Source organism: Salvia hispanica, chromosome 1, assembly GCF_023119035.1.
Source record: "Salvia hispanica cultivar TCC Black 2014 chromosome 1, UniMelb_Shisp_WGS_1.0, whole genome shotgun sequence".
Taxonomy (NCBI): Eukaryota; Viridiplantae; Streptophyta; class Magnoliopsida; order Lamiales; family Lamiaceae; genus Salvia; species Salvia hispanica.
This window is the reverse complement of record NC_062965.1, coordinates 17,055,879-17,074,175: the sequence shown is the minus strand read 5'-3', so window position 1 is coordinate 17,074,175 and position 18,297 is coordinate 17,055,879. Positions and strand designations below refer to the sequence as shown.

Genomic DNA, 18,297 nt, shown 5'->3' with positions numbered 1-18,297 from the left:
ATTCTTGATTTTGGAAAATTTTTCAAAATATTGTGAGAGTTGAGGGGCGAGAACATTTATTTAAAATTAAGTTTTTGAGAAAATTTGGTACACAAACCGCACTAATCTCAAATAGAAATGTATTGTAGAACTACTAAATATTACTTATTTCTTTCCAATAAAAGTGACATTCTTGGGTGGTAACGCATATCTGCTAAAATACTCCCTCCGTCCCAAGGAAGATGATCCCTTCCTTGGGCGGCACGGGATTTTATGCAGTTCTATTTTGTGTGGTAAGAGGAGAGAGTAAAGTAAGAGAGAAGGAATAAAGTAGAGATAAAAGTATTTCCATTTTAAGTAATGGATCATCTTGATTGGGACAAACCAAAAAGGAAAGTGGGTCATCTTCCATGGCACGGAGGGAGTAAGAGATATAAACAAATAAATGATTAGAACACTGTTAATAAAGAATGAGGTCAGTCTCATTAGAGAAAATAATAACTAAAAATAGTAAATGACTATTTACAAGACGGATCAAAATGGAAACAATGTTTGTTTTTATGGAACAAAGAAAGTACTCCATCTGTCCCATTCAAGATGGCCATATTCTTGAGTGATCATCTTGATTGGGACAAACAAAAAAGGAAAAGTGGCCATTTTGAATGGGACGGAGGAAGTACTGTATTTATGAAAACAGAAAACCAATGACCAAAATTTCATGTAGTCAAGAAAATGAAACTTATTTATTTATTTATTCTAGTACTAATAAGTTTTCAAGTAAAGAAGAGAATGATTCACTGACTTCATAAATAAATACTCCCCCCATCCCAAGATAATCTGCTCACATTTCTTTTTAGGACGTTCCAAGATAAGGGCATCCATAATGGGGCGGAGGATGCGACGCCCTATGCCCCGCCCTATGCACCGCCACATCAGCATTTTATCCTCCGCCCCTGCCACCTGCAATGGGGTGGACCATAGCCCGCCCTAAGTCCTGCCCTAAGCTTTTTATTTATTTTTTGAATATTTAAAACACTACAAAAACAAAAATTGGAGAAAACAACTTCATTCCATTCAAAGTTCAAATTTTACATTACGAAATAAAAAAACTACAAATCCTCAATGGCCTTGGCGCTTCCAAACTTCTTCAATCATGTCGTTCATCAGCGCTGCATGGTCTTGTTGGCTGCGCATTGAGGTCTGTCTCTCTAGAACCTCACCGAAGCCCATCGGTAATCCTCGAGTGACAGGCGGGGTCACCGTGCTGGAGCTAGATCCGGCTTCATCATCGATCCAATCGGTGACATGTCCAACTTCTTGTTCGACTATCATGTTGTGCAAGATGATGCACGCATACATGATATCGGCGATGACTTCCTTGAACCACACATGCGCTGGATCTTTCACTATTGCCCACCGCGATTGGAGCACACCAAAATCCCTTTCCACATCCTTCCGCGCAACCTCCTGCTTTGCCGCAAACAACACTCTCCTCTGCCCAATTGGGCAGCTGATCGTCTTCACAAAGACATGCCACCTTGGGTATATTCCATCGGCCAAGTTGTACCCCATATGATATCTACGGCCGTTGGCAGTCAACTCGATGGACAGGCCGCAACCCCTGCATTGATCGGCGAAGAGGGTGGACGAGTTGAGAACGTTGATGTCGTTGTTCGACCCGGCTACACCGAAGTATGTGTTAGAGTTTGTATACTAGAAATCACGTTTCGAGTGATTGAATACCGTAAAACTCTTATTTTATTTTCCAATGAATAAAACAGATTATTTTTGTCATAATGTTGTTATGTTTTACATTTAATGGATGTTTATGCATGTTTAAATGTATAAGTTACCTTAACAAAGTCTAAGTCTTTGTTTTAGTAGACCGGTTGTGGACGGCGTCCACTTTAAGGTAACACGGTCAGTCCTAAACAAAGAAAAATATGAATTTCACAACCTAGTTGGAATTAGACTATCCATCGAGAAAGGTTGCAATGTCGGTCCGCATATTTCTAAGCCTTACTGAAAAAAGATGACATTGGTGTGGTATAGCACTGAACGAATCTAACAAGCAAGACTTGTCCTTAGGCTATTTATTGAAAGGCGAGGTCTTGATAAATATTTGTTTATTAATCAATGTAGGTTAGCATTGAGCATACGGTATTGATTATGCATTACTTTGACTTATCAAATGGTGCGGTTTTTCGTAACCCAATGATCCTGATATATTGGGTAGTGGTGATTAATATCTAGCGGTGCTAGGATTGCTATTATGTTGAATCGTGCGCGAGAGTGAGTCTCGTTTGATAATGTCCTCAAGAGGAGCGCGAAACAAGGTTTTATTATTCGGAACCTAGCTAGTTGGAGTTTGATTACTCTATGAATATTAAATAAGTGTTTCATGCTAAGTCCACTCTTGGAATTAATAAGAAGTTAATTAATTAAGACCATAGCAGACACTAATTAATTAATGGACATTTTTATCTTAAGCGCGAGAAATGAAAGTTAAACGGAAACCCGGATTACTTATAATTTCGGATTTGGATGGGGAGAGTTCAATATTACTTCTGTAGTGGCTGCTCGTAATATCCAATTAAAGCTTATATTAAATTGTGGGTTCAATTTAATTAGTTAAAAGTAAATTGGATGAGCTCATATCCAAAACCTTCCATAGATCCCCGTCTGGACCCAAAAGGAACTTAATATAAATAGAAGAATAAGGGAGACAGAAATCATAAGTTTTAATACTCAAATTTTCATCCCCCCCCCCCTATAGAGTGGAGCTCGAATTTTTTGTCCTATTCCCAAAAGAATTTCTTCTGTCTTCTTTATTTAAGTCCTAGTATTCTGGTGAGATCAACCCACACTGATATCGGAGTACAGTTCGGGAACCAGAGAGAAGATTTGTGGTCTAGTATTCAAAGCATCACGTGGAGAAGCTTTCGCTAGCCATCTTCAATTCTTTGGAGAATTAATTAGGTATTATTTCTGCTCCGTAGAAAAGCATGTTTTATGTTTCAATATTCTTAAAGCATGATTAATTCAAATTATGAGCATGATACATGTGAGAATTACGCGAATAGATTTTGTCTAAATAATATGCTAAATAGATCTGATTATTATGTGATTTATTTGTGCGATTAATAATTTTTAAATTATGTTAATCCGTCGCACCGCTTTCGCTGCCAGTTCCTTCAGTATGCATGCCAGATCCATAGGCGATGGTCCGTGACGACTTCGAGGATCATCGTCGGGTGGGTGCCCTTATAGCCACTGGTAAATTGGCCTCTCCACGCCGTCAGACAATTCTTCCACTCCCAGTGCATACAGTCGATGCTCCCTAGCATTCCAGGGATGCCGTGCACCGTCTCGTGCATCCTCATCAGGCTCTGGTAATCATCAGCAGTCGGGGGTCGCAAATATGTGTTGCCAAAAGCCTCCACAACTCCCCTACAAAAATTCTTTAGACAACTGCGGCCGGTTGTCTCCCCGACGTGAAGGTACTCGTCGAACATATCCGTTGTGGTGTCGTAGGCCGACTGACGGATCGCAACCGTGGACTTCTGTAACGGTGTAAGTCCGGGTCTGCCGATGCCGTCTTCCCGATACCGGAAGTACTCATCACGTCCCTCCAACGTCCGGACAATGCAGAGAAAAAGATCCCGGCTCATTCTAAAATGGCGGTGAAAAACATTCGGGCCCCACCGTGGATGCTTGGCACTGCGAACAGACGTTTGTGAGCTACGCCGTGCTCGCGGGGGACATACGTCCGACGTCGAATCGGCCGAGGGACCCGCGCCACCACAGCCGCCTCCGCCTCTGCCTCTGCCTGCTCCCGCTGCATTTGTGCCAAGCATTCTGCCGCGGCTTCATTAACGGCATCGAACAAGGCTCGAGTCAAGACCCGTCTGCAGCCTTCCGATGTACCCAAATTGTCGCCGTCGGGATTCAATTTTTGTAGTGAGAGAGATGAGAGAAGATAATTGATAGGATATGTGAAATTGGGGTGTTTGAAATGGTAGAGAATTATGGTGTTTAAATAGGAAATTTTTTTGAAAAAAACAAAAAAAAAAACGCGTGTGCATTGTCCGTCGCATCGTCCGCGATGCCACAGTTGGCGGACGATGGAGGAGCCATCGTCCGCGTAGCCACAGTGGCGGACGATGCATCGTCCGTCGCATCGTCCGCCCCATTGTGGATGCTCTAAGTGATCTATTTCCATTTTTGGTATTCTCTTTCTTACTTTTGCTCTCTACTTTATTCACTCTCTTATTTTATTCACTTTCCACTTACTAACAAAACCTTATTTCCTTAAATCCCGTGCAAAAATGTTTTTACTCATTTTGGGATGGAGGAAGTACAATATAGGTCTATACCCAACAAACAATATATCACATATCAATCTCATGGTCCGTCGCATTGTCCGCCCCATTATGGATGCTCTAGTGATCTATTTCCTATTTTTTTTTATTCTCTATCTTACTTTTTTTCTCTACTTTATTCACTCTCTTATTTTATTCACTTTCCACTAACTAATAAAACCTTATTTCCTTAAATCCCGTGCCAAAAAGTTTTTACTCATTTTAGGATGAAGGAAATACTGTATAGGTCTACGTCCAACAAACAATATATCACGTATCAATCTCTCTTTGAACAAAAGTTTTTACTCATTTTGGGATGAAGAACCTATTATATAGGTCTACACCCAACAAACAATATATCACATATCAATCTCTCATTAATGTTGTCTGCTACCAATTAAATATCATATTGTGATAGATCATAGATGCATCATGCATGGAATATTGGAAATTAAAGTGGGGTCAATGCTTTTGTGATGGAAATACATAACACATGGGGTGGGTGGGACTGACGGCTATATTATATATTTTCTTTAATATATTTATAAAATGTTAACGTTGTTACAACTGTTTAAGTTGGATTGGAAGTTCTGTCAACACTTTAAATAAACACAAAAATTATGACCATTGAAATATAAACCATTAATTATTAATTTTTGTCGTGTTCGCATGGTGCGGACCACATGCAAGTATCCTTTCATAATATCTAAGGGGACGTCCCCACAATGTGGATTTTTGTGTTAATTTCGAATCCTACTAATAGGTCCACTAGTTATAAGAAATTGTTGAAGAAATAACAAGATCTTTCTTTTATCCTTAACTGATGAATATATTCTACAAAAATGTATCTAATTTTCGTTTAATTTTAAATATATTCTTTTTTCACGATATTTAAAAAATGCCCCAAACCTAGAATCCGGAGATGTGACTCATAATCTCGTGACTAAATTCTTGATTTCGGAATATTTTTCAAATATTGTGAAAGTTGAGAGCATCTATAGTTTAAAATAAAGTGTTTGCGAAAATTTGGGACACATATCGCACTTATCTCAAATAAAAATTTATAGTATTACTAAATACTATTACTCACTTCATTCCATAAAAGCAATAATTTTGGGTTGATAGGAGGTTTAGTGCATAATTGATAAAATAAGAGAGATATATAAATAAATAAATGATTGGAATGCAATTAGTGGAGAACAAGGTCTGTTTTATTAAAGAAAAAAGTTATCAAAAATCGAAATTAATTATAATTATAGAATGGATCAAAATGGAAAGAATGACTCTTTTATGGAACTATAGAGAATCTGTTTTATGAGAACGGAGAACCAATGACCAAAATTGCATGCAATAAAGAACATGAAACATATTTATTTATTTATTTATTCTAGCACTAATATTTTTAAGTGAGTGAAGAGAATGATTCACTGACTCCATAAATAAATATGTAGGTCTGTTGCCTAACAATCTATATGACACGTCAATCTCTTTAGAGCATCCACTATAGGAGGACCGCGACTTCCTATAGTGAGCGTCATGGGCTTTGGTTTGGGGGGTTGGCGCCCATGAGAGGGCCACTCTGGTGGCCTTGCCGCGGCTCTTGGGCGGGCGCCACGGCTCTCCCTATTCCGATTTTTTGTTTTGTTTTTTTAATTTTGTGCTAATTTTATGGAGATGAATTTTGGAGAAGATGAAGTATGGAGAGAGAGAGGGACGATGGTTTTCAAAAATTAATTAATTTGGCATTAATTTAGGAAATAAATCATCTCTAAAACTAAATTTCAATTAAAATTAGTCAACTTTTTAATTAAGGATTGTGATTTCAATTCACATCCTAATTATGGAAATAATTAAAATTCAAATTTTCAGTAATATATTTACATGTAATTGTCAACTTTTTTTAATTAAATTATATTTTTTTATAATTATTATAGTTCGATATTTTTTATTGTAGTTAAATTAAAATATACACAAAATGAAAAAAAAAACAATGTATTTGATGGCTTGGAGTTATCCACTATAATGTAAAATAAGTTTTTTCATACTTTGTGGCTTGACCCGGTCAACTACAATGGACACTCTAATGATATTAAATATCATATAAATATGTGATAGATGCACCATACATGGACTATTGGAAAGTAAAGTGGGGTCAATGCTTTGCATATATGTACTAGTATTTGTTTTATTCGATGGAGATCCTTTACTTGGGGTGGGGCTGTGACAAACTCATATTTTAGGCTTGTTTTATGGGTGATTAAAGAGTACTTTTGATGGTTTAAGATGTTAAATACAAGTTTTTTCACCGCATATACACTAATTAGGTGAGTTGATGGGTTTGTCGTAGTTTTGTGATGAAAACAGGTTGAAACGAGCCGAAGCTGAAATTCGAGGAGTTCTCCAGGAGGAAAACCCGACCGGGTGTTTTCCATCTCTCGGAAAACCCGGTCGGGTGTTTTGCAAAATAGCGGGCTTCGGGAAGAAAACCCGGTCGGGTGTTTTATCACCTACAAATCACCCGACCGGGTGTTTGCTAATTTGCCCTGATTTTCACTCCGAGTATAAAAGGGGTTCTAACTCAATTTAGAACCCTAACCTTCCCCACGACAAATTGAGAGAAAAAATCGAGAGATACAAGTCATTGAAGGCAAGGAGGCTTCCATCTTCAAGAGATTGAAGAAGAAAGATCCTCCCCAACATCAAGTCTACATTAGGGAGTTCTATTACCTTTTCTTACTATGTTTTCCTTTGAAGTTTTTGTATTTTCTTTTGTCTTAGCTTCCATTATGAGTAGCTAAGTTCTTATTAGGGATATTGGTGAAGTTTGTATGGAATTCATGGGCTAAATCTTGATTTATGCTTATCTATGTCTTATGTGGTGGTTTTGTTGGTTGTTGTGCTTTTTCATTATCCAATTGATTAGCTACCAGTTTGATATGTCTTATTCTAATTATTGTCGTTGAAAGATGCTTAATTAGATAGTTAAATGACCAACAACTCCGTGCGTTGTATGTGCTCGAGAGAGACATAGCTAGAGAGAGGGCTTGGGTCCGTAGGTTGTAGGAGTTGGTTTCGAAGTGTAGGGAGGAGACTCCGACATTAGAGGCCGATCAACGCGTTAGGTGCACCCAAGAGGGGGTCTAACCAATTAACCCGACCTTCCTAGCCACACATAGGACTATTTAGATGAGCATGATCCCTAGGTGAACACCCGTGATCCATACCAACGGATCAATATCCCTATCTTTCCAACTTGAGTGAAAACTATCCTTTTTCTTGTCTTAATTTCCTTTTGCTTTTACTTACTTACTTGTTCTTTGATCTTAGTTAAGAAAAAACCCAAAAACCCCTTCTATTAGTCTAGATAGTGTTCAAAGTTGCATCGTAGTACTCAAGCCGGCATTTAGTCTTCGAGGATCGATAATTTCAACTTGCCACGTGCTACATACCCCATACACTTGTGGGTGACATATTTATTGCAAATTTAGCATGAGCCAGGCTGGCGGCTATATTATTTATTGTTTTAATACATTTATAAAATGTTAACGTAGTTTACAACTATTAAGTTGGATTGAAACTTGAAAGGGAAGTTCTGTCAACAATTTAAATAAACACAAAATACTTTATAAAATCTAACATGCTATAAAAGGCGAATGATCCGTACATTGATATTTCGATTTGGGGAAACTAGACTCTTATACATGTATTTAGACTATTTAGGCAAACGTCAAGTATAAATTATGTTTTTTTTTCTTTGATTTGAGCATAAGTGTATTGGACCCGCTTTAATGGAATCTGACTAATCATGTTCGACCGGATCTACATATTAAGGCCAAAAGTGTATATGATTTTGTAATCTTTAATAGTCCATCTCTCGTTAAAAGTAGGTCACTTTCCAAATTAATATATTTGAATATTATATGAATATAGTACTATACTATTCAGTTCAGTATTCTTTAACACACAATATTAATACTCTTCGTTTACTCCAAATATTATATTTTTTCTTTTTAGAAATCTCACTGAAAATAACATACTATATTTTTCCTAAATAATATTGCATAAAATTCCACACCAAAAAATTAAATGATTCATTTTAAATAAGACGGAGAAAGTTACTAATTAACACTATTTTTGATGGACCATGACTATAAGCATTAAGTCTAGATTTCAGTCGAAGAAGCACATCTTAGTAAAAAGCTTCTCCTTCATTCAAACATGTGAGATTCGATTCACCAAACCTATTATTAATTCTCTTTAAATAAAAAAAATGAAGTGAGTGGTATAGAAAAGAAAAAGCTACTATCAAGTATTAACCATTGGTAGAGGATAGTGCATATTAATTTCATATTAAATTCGAACAATAAATTTTAAAGAGGCCAAGTACAAGCGTGATGTATTTTCTACCTTTCGAGTCAATAAATATATGGGCCAAAGTAAAATTATTGAAAGAAATAATAATGCTGGCCAATAAAATCAACATCAACAAAGGGACAAAATCTATAAGAGAAGTATATAACTGAATACAATTGGTCGATATAGAATTCAGATATCAAATGGAATTTGAATTCGTGATTCTTTACAATAAATTTGCCTTTTAAATATATTAGATAGGCCCCATGTATTAGAAATTTACAATGAGTTTCAAATGAAGAATAATTTCAAGTCGATTCAGTGGAGTTTAGTAGGTTGTTGTGACTTGTGACATAATGTATTAATTGCATTTGTATATTGAGATCGATTCTTCACAACACCTGTGATTTCATAGATTCATGAAGATTTGCATTTTATAATAATCTAAAGATGCTTTAGTTATCAAGAAAAGATTCCATTCACACAATACCACACACATGAAATTAAGAGCGACAAATCGTGCAGACTTGATCGTTATTAGAAGGTCTAACTAGAACCCGACCCGTTAATGAAATTCTCAAATATTGGACTTGGTTCCGTCTTTGAGTCCAACCCCTACACATGGGACTTCCTAATCTAAATTTGAAATTCCACCAATGTCGAGCAATTCAAACGAGTCATTCTCAAATATTCGAGAAGGCAGAAGAAGATCACTGAGGTTAGTGGAAGTAAACGTTAGCCGTGACTAAATATGCTAACATGCGAGAGACACTTTTGCAAGTGCAAGCGCGGAAGCCATTGGCATTTATTTTGTCAAAGACCAAGGATTTTGGGACAAAATTACAAGAAATTGTTAGTTGTGCATATCATTTATTTAAATTTCCTACTTCCTGTTATATGATTTAGATAGCTAGATTTAAGAAAATTGTGTTTTGTGTATAAATTCGTATGGTAATATTACAGGAGTATAAATTAGAAATATGATTGACTAAATTCTACTTTTGTTTTCTTTTCTTCCATGTGTCTATTAACAATATTTTATTCATCTAAATATTTTTTTTTGTACTAGTCTACGTGAAGAACTCAAATAAATACACACAACATAAACTTAAAATGTGATGTCTACACAATAGTGGACTGAATGTTTCTCGGATGCTGTCAAAATCGAGAAACAACGAATTCTTGGTGGATCTATTAAAATATGACCACAGTGTACTGTACAGATTAAATAAGGACAGACACAATATATTTCATATTACGGTTTCTGATTGCTACGTCAATGTGTTCGAGCTGCTAGCGAGGAGCCAATTTTTCCACCAAATGCAAGATGTTGTTACCGTATCTAGGTTGCTATCAAGTCTTTGGTATCGCCTGACTCATACATCAAATTGAACACATTGATGTAATAGCAAGAAAACACAACACGAAATATATTGTGTCTGTCCTTATTTACTCAATATAATAAATTGTGGTCATATATTTAGTAGCTCCACCAAGAATTCGCCATTTTTCGATTTTGTTGCTATGAAAAGATTTTTCCTCTTTTAAGTAATACTCCCTCCGTCTCAAATTTATAGTCACATTTAGTTATGACACGGGTTTTAAGGAGATGATGGAGTGTGTAATAAATGAAGTGAGATGATGGAGTGTGTAATAAATTAAATGAGTTGGTTAAAAGTGGATCACGAATTGACTTTTTGGTTTTTTATTTTTGTTTTGGTTTATTTTTGTGTTGATAATGACATTTGAGTGTAATTTTAGTGAATAATGGGGTAAAATTTTATGTTCAAACATAGAAAATTCTAAACTTGACCATAAATGTGGGACGGACTTTTATAGCAAAATGTAACTATAAAACTGGGACGGAGGGAGTACTACTAACTAGCTATTTCATCAACAAGTCCAATATTCATACATCCATTACATTAGCCGTATTGATATAAGGAACAATGGGATAATACCTATTTGGGAATAATGTATTCTATTCTTCATTCCCTAGTGAGTCCAATTCCTAAATATATTGGATATGTTGATGGGAGATAAAATTCATTATTCCCAAATAGGACTAGTGCCCATTAGTATATTTCCCATTAATATATCCAACATTTAGAAAATGGACTCACTGGGTTTGGAGAATATAATTCATTATTCTTAAATAACTAAGTATTCTCCCATTGTTCCTTATATCAATTCAACTATATTTAATTTATCTAAATATTTAATTTATTTCATGTGTCTACTAACTATATTTCGGACAAGATTTATTTCTTCCATGTGTCTACTAACTATATTTAATTTATCTAAATATTTCCGGTACTAGCATACATAAAGAATTTAAATACTCACAACATGAATGTAAAGTATGAGGCCTACTCGTTAGTGGATCGTTTGTGAGAGGATGTTGAATTGAGTACACAAGATGTTGAAGCAGCTGTAGATTCATCGGAATTAATCTCAAAGCGATGAAATTCATGGTGGAGTTACTAAAAAATGACCATAATTTATTGTGCAAAAGTAAATGAGGACCATATTTCGTGTTGTGGCTTGACATATGCATATATATTATGGGGTTCGGCAATTCTTCCAAGCTGCCCCGGGATGGCTGCCATGCTTTGAGGAGCCAATTTTCTCGTCAAGTGCAATATGTTGTTACCATCAGTGCCTACGTATGTTGCTATCAAATCTTTGGAACCGTCCAACTCATACATCAAGTTGAACACTTTGAGATAGCGACATGAAACCACAACATGAAATATGTTATGCGTGTCCTCGTTTACTTTGTATAGTAAATTATGGTCATTTTTTAGTAACTCCACCAAGAATTCGTCGTTTCCCAATTTCGCCGCTAGGAAGAATAATTCCTATGAATCTACCGCTGCTTCAACACATTGTGCACCCAATTCAACAACATCCCACAAACAATCCATTAATGTGTAAGCATCACAATTTATATTGGTATTTGAATTCTTCATGTAAGCTACAATTTACAAATATTCTTCATGTGTGCCGTCCAACTAATACATCAAATTGAACACATTGACGTAAAAGAAAAAAACACAATATGAAATATATTGTGTTTGTCCTTGTTTACTCAAATAGTAAATTGTGGTCATATTTTAATAGCTCCACCAAGAATTTGCCATTTTTCGATTTTGTCGCTATGAACAATACATCAACAAATCCAATATTACAATATATATATTAGATAAATTAGCTGAATTGATACAAGGAACAATGGGATAATACCTATTTAGGAATAATATATTTTATTCTTTACACCCTAGTGAGTCCAATTCCAAAATATATTGGATATATTGTTGGGAAATAGAATTTATTATTTCCAAATAGGACTAGTGCCCATCAATATATTTCCTATCAATATGTCAAATATTTAGGAATTGAACTCACTAGGTTTGGAGAATATAATTCATTATTCCTAAATATCTAAGTATTCTTTCATTGTTCCTTATATCAATTCAACTAATTTAACTGATACATGTATTAATATTGGAGATGTTGATGTACTGGCTACTTAGTAGCATTATGAAATTAGAGAGGAAAAATCTAAAGAAATTAATTAAATTAATATGGTGTAGTATGATTGATGTATGAGTATGCTAATATAAAGATGATATGACACATACACATAGATACATATCAAGAAAAAATAAGATGAAAAACTACTTCATTCCTTCAAGAAATAGAGAATGTTGTATACAATGCATTTGAGTGACATAGCAAAATTCTATTTATATAGAAAAGAAATGTAACAGTGAATACCTTTTAAAATATCACATTCGAAGAATTTATATTAATAACAGAAAATTGTTATAGTCTTCTACTTTGAAAAATCATATTTTTTATATCCCATTTTAATCATTCCTATTTTTCTACAATTATATATCATATTTTCAGTATATTAAATCAATTAGCTACTAATTTACAGAATCTTGAAATCAAATTTGTCTATATATATAAATGAAATTGATTTTTCTGATATTTTAAGAAAAATAATTTAATAAGTAATATTTATATAATATATATAGTACTTGTAATTGGATTTTAAACATTTCTTGCGAAATTATGTTGATTATTTTAAAAATATTTCATGCAAATTTAAAACTGTTGTATGCGTATACATGTTATTGGAATTTTTCCAATACTCAAACTGTCTGCCTGATTTTAGGACGATAAAGTGAATTTGGTATAAAAAGATTAGATATACTTTAAAAACAATTAAAATCAATAAAAATATTATAAAATTCAAAAATAAATAACATAAAAAATATTAATTTAAAAATAATTAACATAAAAAAATAATGTAAATATAATAATTAAATCCTCTTATAACAGAAACATTATGTTTCAAAATCAATACTTATGACTTAGGCTTGACGCTAGCATACTGAAAAATTTCACAATAGTAGAATATTTTTTCCATCAATTTTGTGAAAATTAAATTTGTATGGACTCAGATAAAAGGTAAAAAGCGCGTTCATTTTATACTCTCACTCTTTTTTTAAAAAAATTAAATTAGAGAATTTGATTAAGCGCGTTCATCAATATATAATTTAATAAGCTCAACCCATGAAGGAATATTCCAGCCACTTGTGAATATTATAATTCAGTCCATGGATAAATAAGGAGACCAGCCCAAACCATTCTCCCAATTATTTAATTCGGCCCACACACCATATTCCCAGCCCAAAGTTGCTTTTGAAATTAGGCCCAAACATTAATAAAAGATAAGTAGTCAACTAAAAAAATATATCCCACTCTTTCTCCAATCCATCGGAGTAATAACGGGTTGCTGTACCAACTAGTTTACAGTAATAACTAATAACTTTTAATTTTGTGTATTAAAATTATTAACACAAAAATATAATTATATCAATACAATATATATTTAAATATCAATACAAAGACATAAGTTTATCAACACAAGAATATTGATAAATTTATGTCTTTGTGTTGATATTTTTAACATACAAAATTGTGATTAGTTATTAGTTATTACTATAAATTAGTTAGTATTTGATCACACACCGAGAACTATATATATAACTCCTCGAACTCTCTCTCGTTTCAAAATCACAAATTTAGAACACAACAGTGGTGTTCGGTTTCTTAGATAAAATAATATCAAGATATTTAGTCATTGGGAGTTAGCTATACCTAATTATCCATTTAGGATTGAATTATGAAATTGAATCTCATGGACTAAAAACAATACATATTTAATATTGGATACAATCTTACAAACTGAACCGCCCAGACAAATCTGAACATAAATCACGCCAACAAAAAATTGGTTGAAGATCTGGAGTGGTTTATTAGGCTGCAGATTTGGGCCTTCCCAAAACTAGGCTCTTATTTAATTGCTAAGCCCAACAAGGTATTTGTAAAAGAAAATATATTAATTTTACTTGGAGTATTTAAATCCCTTTGTTTCGTAAAAGAAAAAATATTAATTTTACTTGGAGTATTTAATAATATAATCATATATTCTTCTTTGCATAGTGTGATACTCCCTCCGTCCCAGATAATTCGGGTCACTTTGACCGGACACGAGGTTTAAGAATTGTAATGAAAAGTGGATTGAAAAAGTTAGTTGAATGTGAGTCCTACCTTTATATATTAGTTTTATAATAAAATGTGAGTAGGAATGAGTTAGTGGAATATGAGGTCCACTACTAAAAATGGTAAAAATAAAGTGGGACAAATTATGTAGGACGGACCGAAATGGAAAACTATGACGAATTATCTGAGACGGAGGGAGTAATAGATAATCTTTTGACATTTTGAAAACTCTTTAATCAATCTAGTAAAAGTGAAAAGAACTTGAGTTCTTTGATAACATTCTGCTTAATGTTTGACGTTCTTTTGAGAATAACTTAAAATAAAAGAAAAAAAGGATGGGGCGTCACAATTATTTTACGTGGAGGTTGATTAAGAAATAGTTATGCATAATACAAATAACAAAAAAAATACTAACATACATATCTTTTTTATTTTATTTTAATTGTGAAATGACTTTTATTCTACATATATATCAATGGAACAATTCATTTTATTTTGATAATATGTGGAAATGGTTAGTAACATAGTCACACTATTTCTTTTAATTGGAAAGACAACAAAATAGGACAACTTTTTGTCTAACTCCACTAAATTAATTTTACACCAATAATGATATTTTATTGGTGTTTTATTATTTCAGTTATCAAAGTTCATATACTGTATACTATATGTAATTATATTTTTGACTCGACTTATAGTTCGGTTTGTTTTATTAATTCCGTTGTAATTTTCATTCCACTTTTATTGTTGTTATCTTCCTTCGATTGTAATAGTTAGAGTACCGCCTGTACACGGCTTGGGAATTTTATCCCATTATTTCTAACAATCGCAAGACAAATTAGTGTACTCTTCTAAGACAGGGTTATACCAATCGAAGTTGGAGGAAACATGAGCTCCAAAGCTGGAATGAAGAAACGAACAGTCGCAATGTCGATGTGCAATGAAGTGGTTAATTCCTTGAGAGCTATTCTCTTGAGAATTGTGTTTATCGTTTGTCATTTGACAAGCAAGACCAATTTTGACTTGGTAGTAATAATTGGGATGCATGTGGTGTTGAATATACCAATGCACATATGGTTCAATATAATTGTGTACTTATTGATGGAGACAATATTGTGCAAATTATTTGAACGTGTTGTTATAAACAACAAAGATCACGAGGTGGTCGCAATGGTCTCCGACGTGGACCATGGTAATAATCCAAATGAATGGTTTATTGATACGGGTGCCACATGTCATGTGTGCTCCGAGAGAAGCATTTTTTCTACTTACAGATCTGTTGGAGGTAGAAAAGTACGCATGGGAAACCAAGCCTCTTCTGAGGTAGTTGGTGTGGGTAATGTGTTCCTAAAACTAGGATCTGGAAAGGTTCTTACCCTTAAGGATGTGCTGCATGTCCCAGACATCCGAAATAATTTGGTGTCAGGCTCACTTCTAGTAAATCATGGATTTTCACTAGAATTTGAGTGTGAAAAGGTTATATTGACCAAGAATGGAAAATTCATAGGTGAAGGCCACCTAGTGAATGGGCTTTTTGAGCTGAATGTTACGGTCATTCACCGTGGAAAAGGAAAATGCAATAAGGAAGATGACACATCCTCTTATTTGCTTGAGAGCTCTGATTTATGGCATAATAGATTGGGACATGTAAATCTAAATGCTATAAAAAGATTAGTAAATCTTAATTTACTAAAAGTTGATAAGTTTAACTCACAAGAAAGATGTGAAGTGTGTGTTGAAGCCAAAATGGCTAAGCTGCCGTTCCATTCGGTAGAGCGGAGCACAAAACCTCTTGAGTTGATCCATACAGACGTATGTGATTTGAAATTTGTGCAAACAAGAGGTGGTAAAAAGTATTTCATCACATTTATAGATGATTGCACAAGGTATTGTTACCTTTACTTATTAAGAAGTAAAGATGAGGCAATTGAAGCGTTTAAAGACTTCAAAAATGAAGCCGAAAATCAACTTAATTGTCGAATTAAGTGTGTTCGAAGTGATAGAGGTGGTGAATATGTGGCGCCGTTTGCAGAATTATGTCATGCAAGTGGTATAATTCACCAAACCACGGCTCCATATTCTCCTCAGTCGAATGGTGTTGCTGAACGCAAAAATCGAACACTTAAAGAGATGATGAATGCTCTGTTGATTAGTTCAGGTTTACCCCAGAACATGTGGGGGGAGGCTGTGTTAACGGCAAATTATATCCTGAATAAGATTCCACTAAAAAGTAGGGATGTGACTCCCTATGAGTTGTGGAAAGGCAAGAAACCTTCGTATTCATACCTCAAAGTGTGGGGGTGTTTAGCAAAGGTAGAAGTGCCGCCTCCGAAACAAGTTGCTATTGGCCCTAAAACAGTCGATTGCATCTTTATTGGCCATGCACTTAATAGTAGTGCATATCGTTTCCTAGTCCATAAGTCAGTTGTGCCTGGCGTGGCTGAAGGATCAACGATAGAGTCAAGGAATGCTATATTCTTTGAGAATGTTTACCCTTGCAAGAGGCAGGAAGATCGTTCTAGTGAAAGAATGATGGATGAATCCACTAGTTCTAATCCTCCAAAAAGGACGAGGTTAAGTCCTGAGGATGTAGAACCAAGACGTGGTGAAAGAGTTAAAATTGCTAAGACTTTTGGTCCCGACTTCATAACCTTTATGTTGGATGATGAACCAAAGTCGTTGGCAGAAGCGTTGTCTGGCGCAGATGCGCCATTCTGGCAAGAAGCGATCAATAGTGAAATTGAATCAATTATGAGAAATAACACATGGGTGTTAGTAGACTTGCCAGAAGGTTGTAAGACCTTAGGGTGCAAGTGGATCCTGAGAAGGAAATATAAAACTGATGGTACTATTGAAAAGTACAAAGCTCGCCTAGTTGTAAAAGGCTTTAAGCAGCAAGAAGGATATGACTTCTTCGACACGTATTCACCCGTTACGAGAATCACTTCCATTCGGGTGCTTCTTGCGATTGCTGCTTTGCACAATCTTGAAATTCACCAAATGGATGTGAAAACTGCATTTCTGAATGGTGAATTGGAGGAAGAAATTTATATGGAGCAACCTGAAGGGTTTGTAGTACCTGGCCAAGAAAGGAAGGTATGCAAACTAGTGAGGTCTCTATATGGATTAAAACAAGCGCCTTTGCAATGGCACTTGAAGTTTGACAATGTGATGTTGTCAAATGGGTTCACTATCAACGAGTGTGATAAGTGTGTTTACATTAAGAACACAAATAATGGCTTCGTTATTGTGTGTCTTTATGTGGATGATATGTTGATTATGGGCAGCAATAGTGCCATTATCAACGAGACCAAAAATATGTTGAATAGAAATTTCGACATGAAAGATATGGGTCTAGCTGATGTGATTCTCGGAATCAAGATTAAAAGGAATCCTGAGGGAATAGCTTTGACACAATCTCATTACATTGAGAAAGTGCTTAAAAAGTTTCACTCCTTTGACTGTGAGCCAGCTAAGACTCCATTGGAACCCAACGTGCATTTGAGTAAGCACACGGGTGAGCCTGTAGCTCAAGAAGAATATGCAAGGATCATAGGGAGTTTGATGTTTATCACAAACTGCACCCGACCAGATCTTGCGTGTACGGTGAATAAGCTGAGCCGATTTACGAGCAACCCAAGCAAGGAACATTGGAAAGCTCTGCGTAGGGTTTTGAGATACTTGAAGTATACTCTTAACTTTGAGCTGCAGTACACAAACTATCCCCAAGTACTTGAAGGGTACTGTGATGCAAATTGGATCTCTGATTCAAAAGACTCGTTTTCGACGAGTGGGTATGTGTTCACTGTGGGGGGTGGAGCTGTTTCGTGGAAGTCAACGAAGCAGACGTGTATAGCTCGATCCACCATGGAATCTGAGTTTATCGCTTTAGACAAAGCAGGGGAAGAAGCTGAGTGGTTTAGAAACTTCCTAGAAGATATTCCATGTTGGAAGAAGCCAGTGCCGGCAGTAGTGATACACTGTGATAGCCAAGCGGCTATAGGGAGAGCACATAGTGGCTTAT

At 35.1% G+C, this 18,297-nt stretch overlaps 1 protein-coding gene across 1 annotated transcript; it reads right to left on the bottom strand.

Moving 5' to 3' along the window:
• Window positions 1-1,098: 1,098 nt before the first annotated feature.
• Window positions 1,099-3,650, bottom strand: LOC125188590. The gene is made up of 2 exons (XM_048085534.1): window positions 3,308-3,650; window positions 1,099-1,661 (listed from the first exon to the last, which is right to left on the bottom strand). The coding sequence occupies exons 1-2, from the start codon at window positions 3,648-3,650 to the stop codon at window positions 1,099-1,101; spliced, it is 906 nt and encodes a 301-aa protein (XP_047941491.1).
• Between the last annotated feature and the right edge of the window lie 14,647 nt (window positions 3,651-18,297).

What these genes read in the sequence shown, in the direction of transcription:
- LOC125188590 (XM_048085534.1), bottom strand. Translation starts at nt 3,650, where the DNA reads ATGAGCCGGGATCTTTTTCTCTGCATTGTCCGGACGTTGGAGGGACGT. An exon ending in AATGCTAGGGAGCATCGACT is followed by an intron (nt 1,662 to 3,307) that starts GTATGCACTGGG and finishes ACTTCGGTGTAG; the next exon opens with CCGGGTCGAACAACGACATC.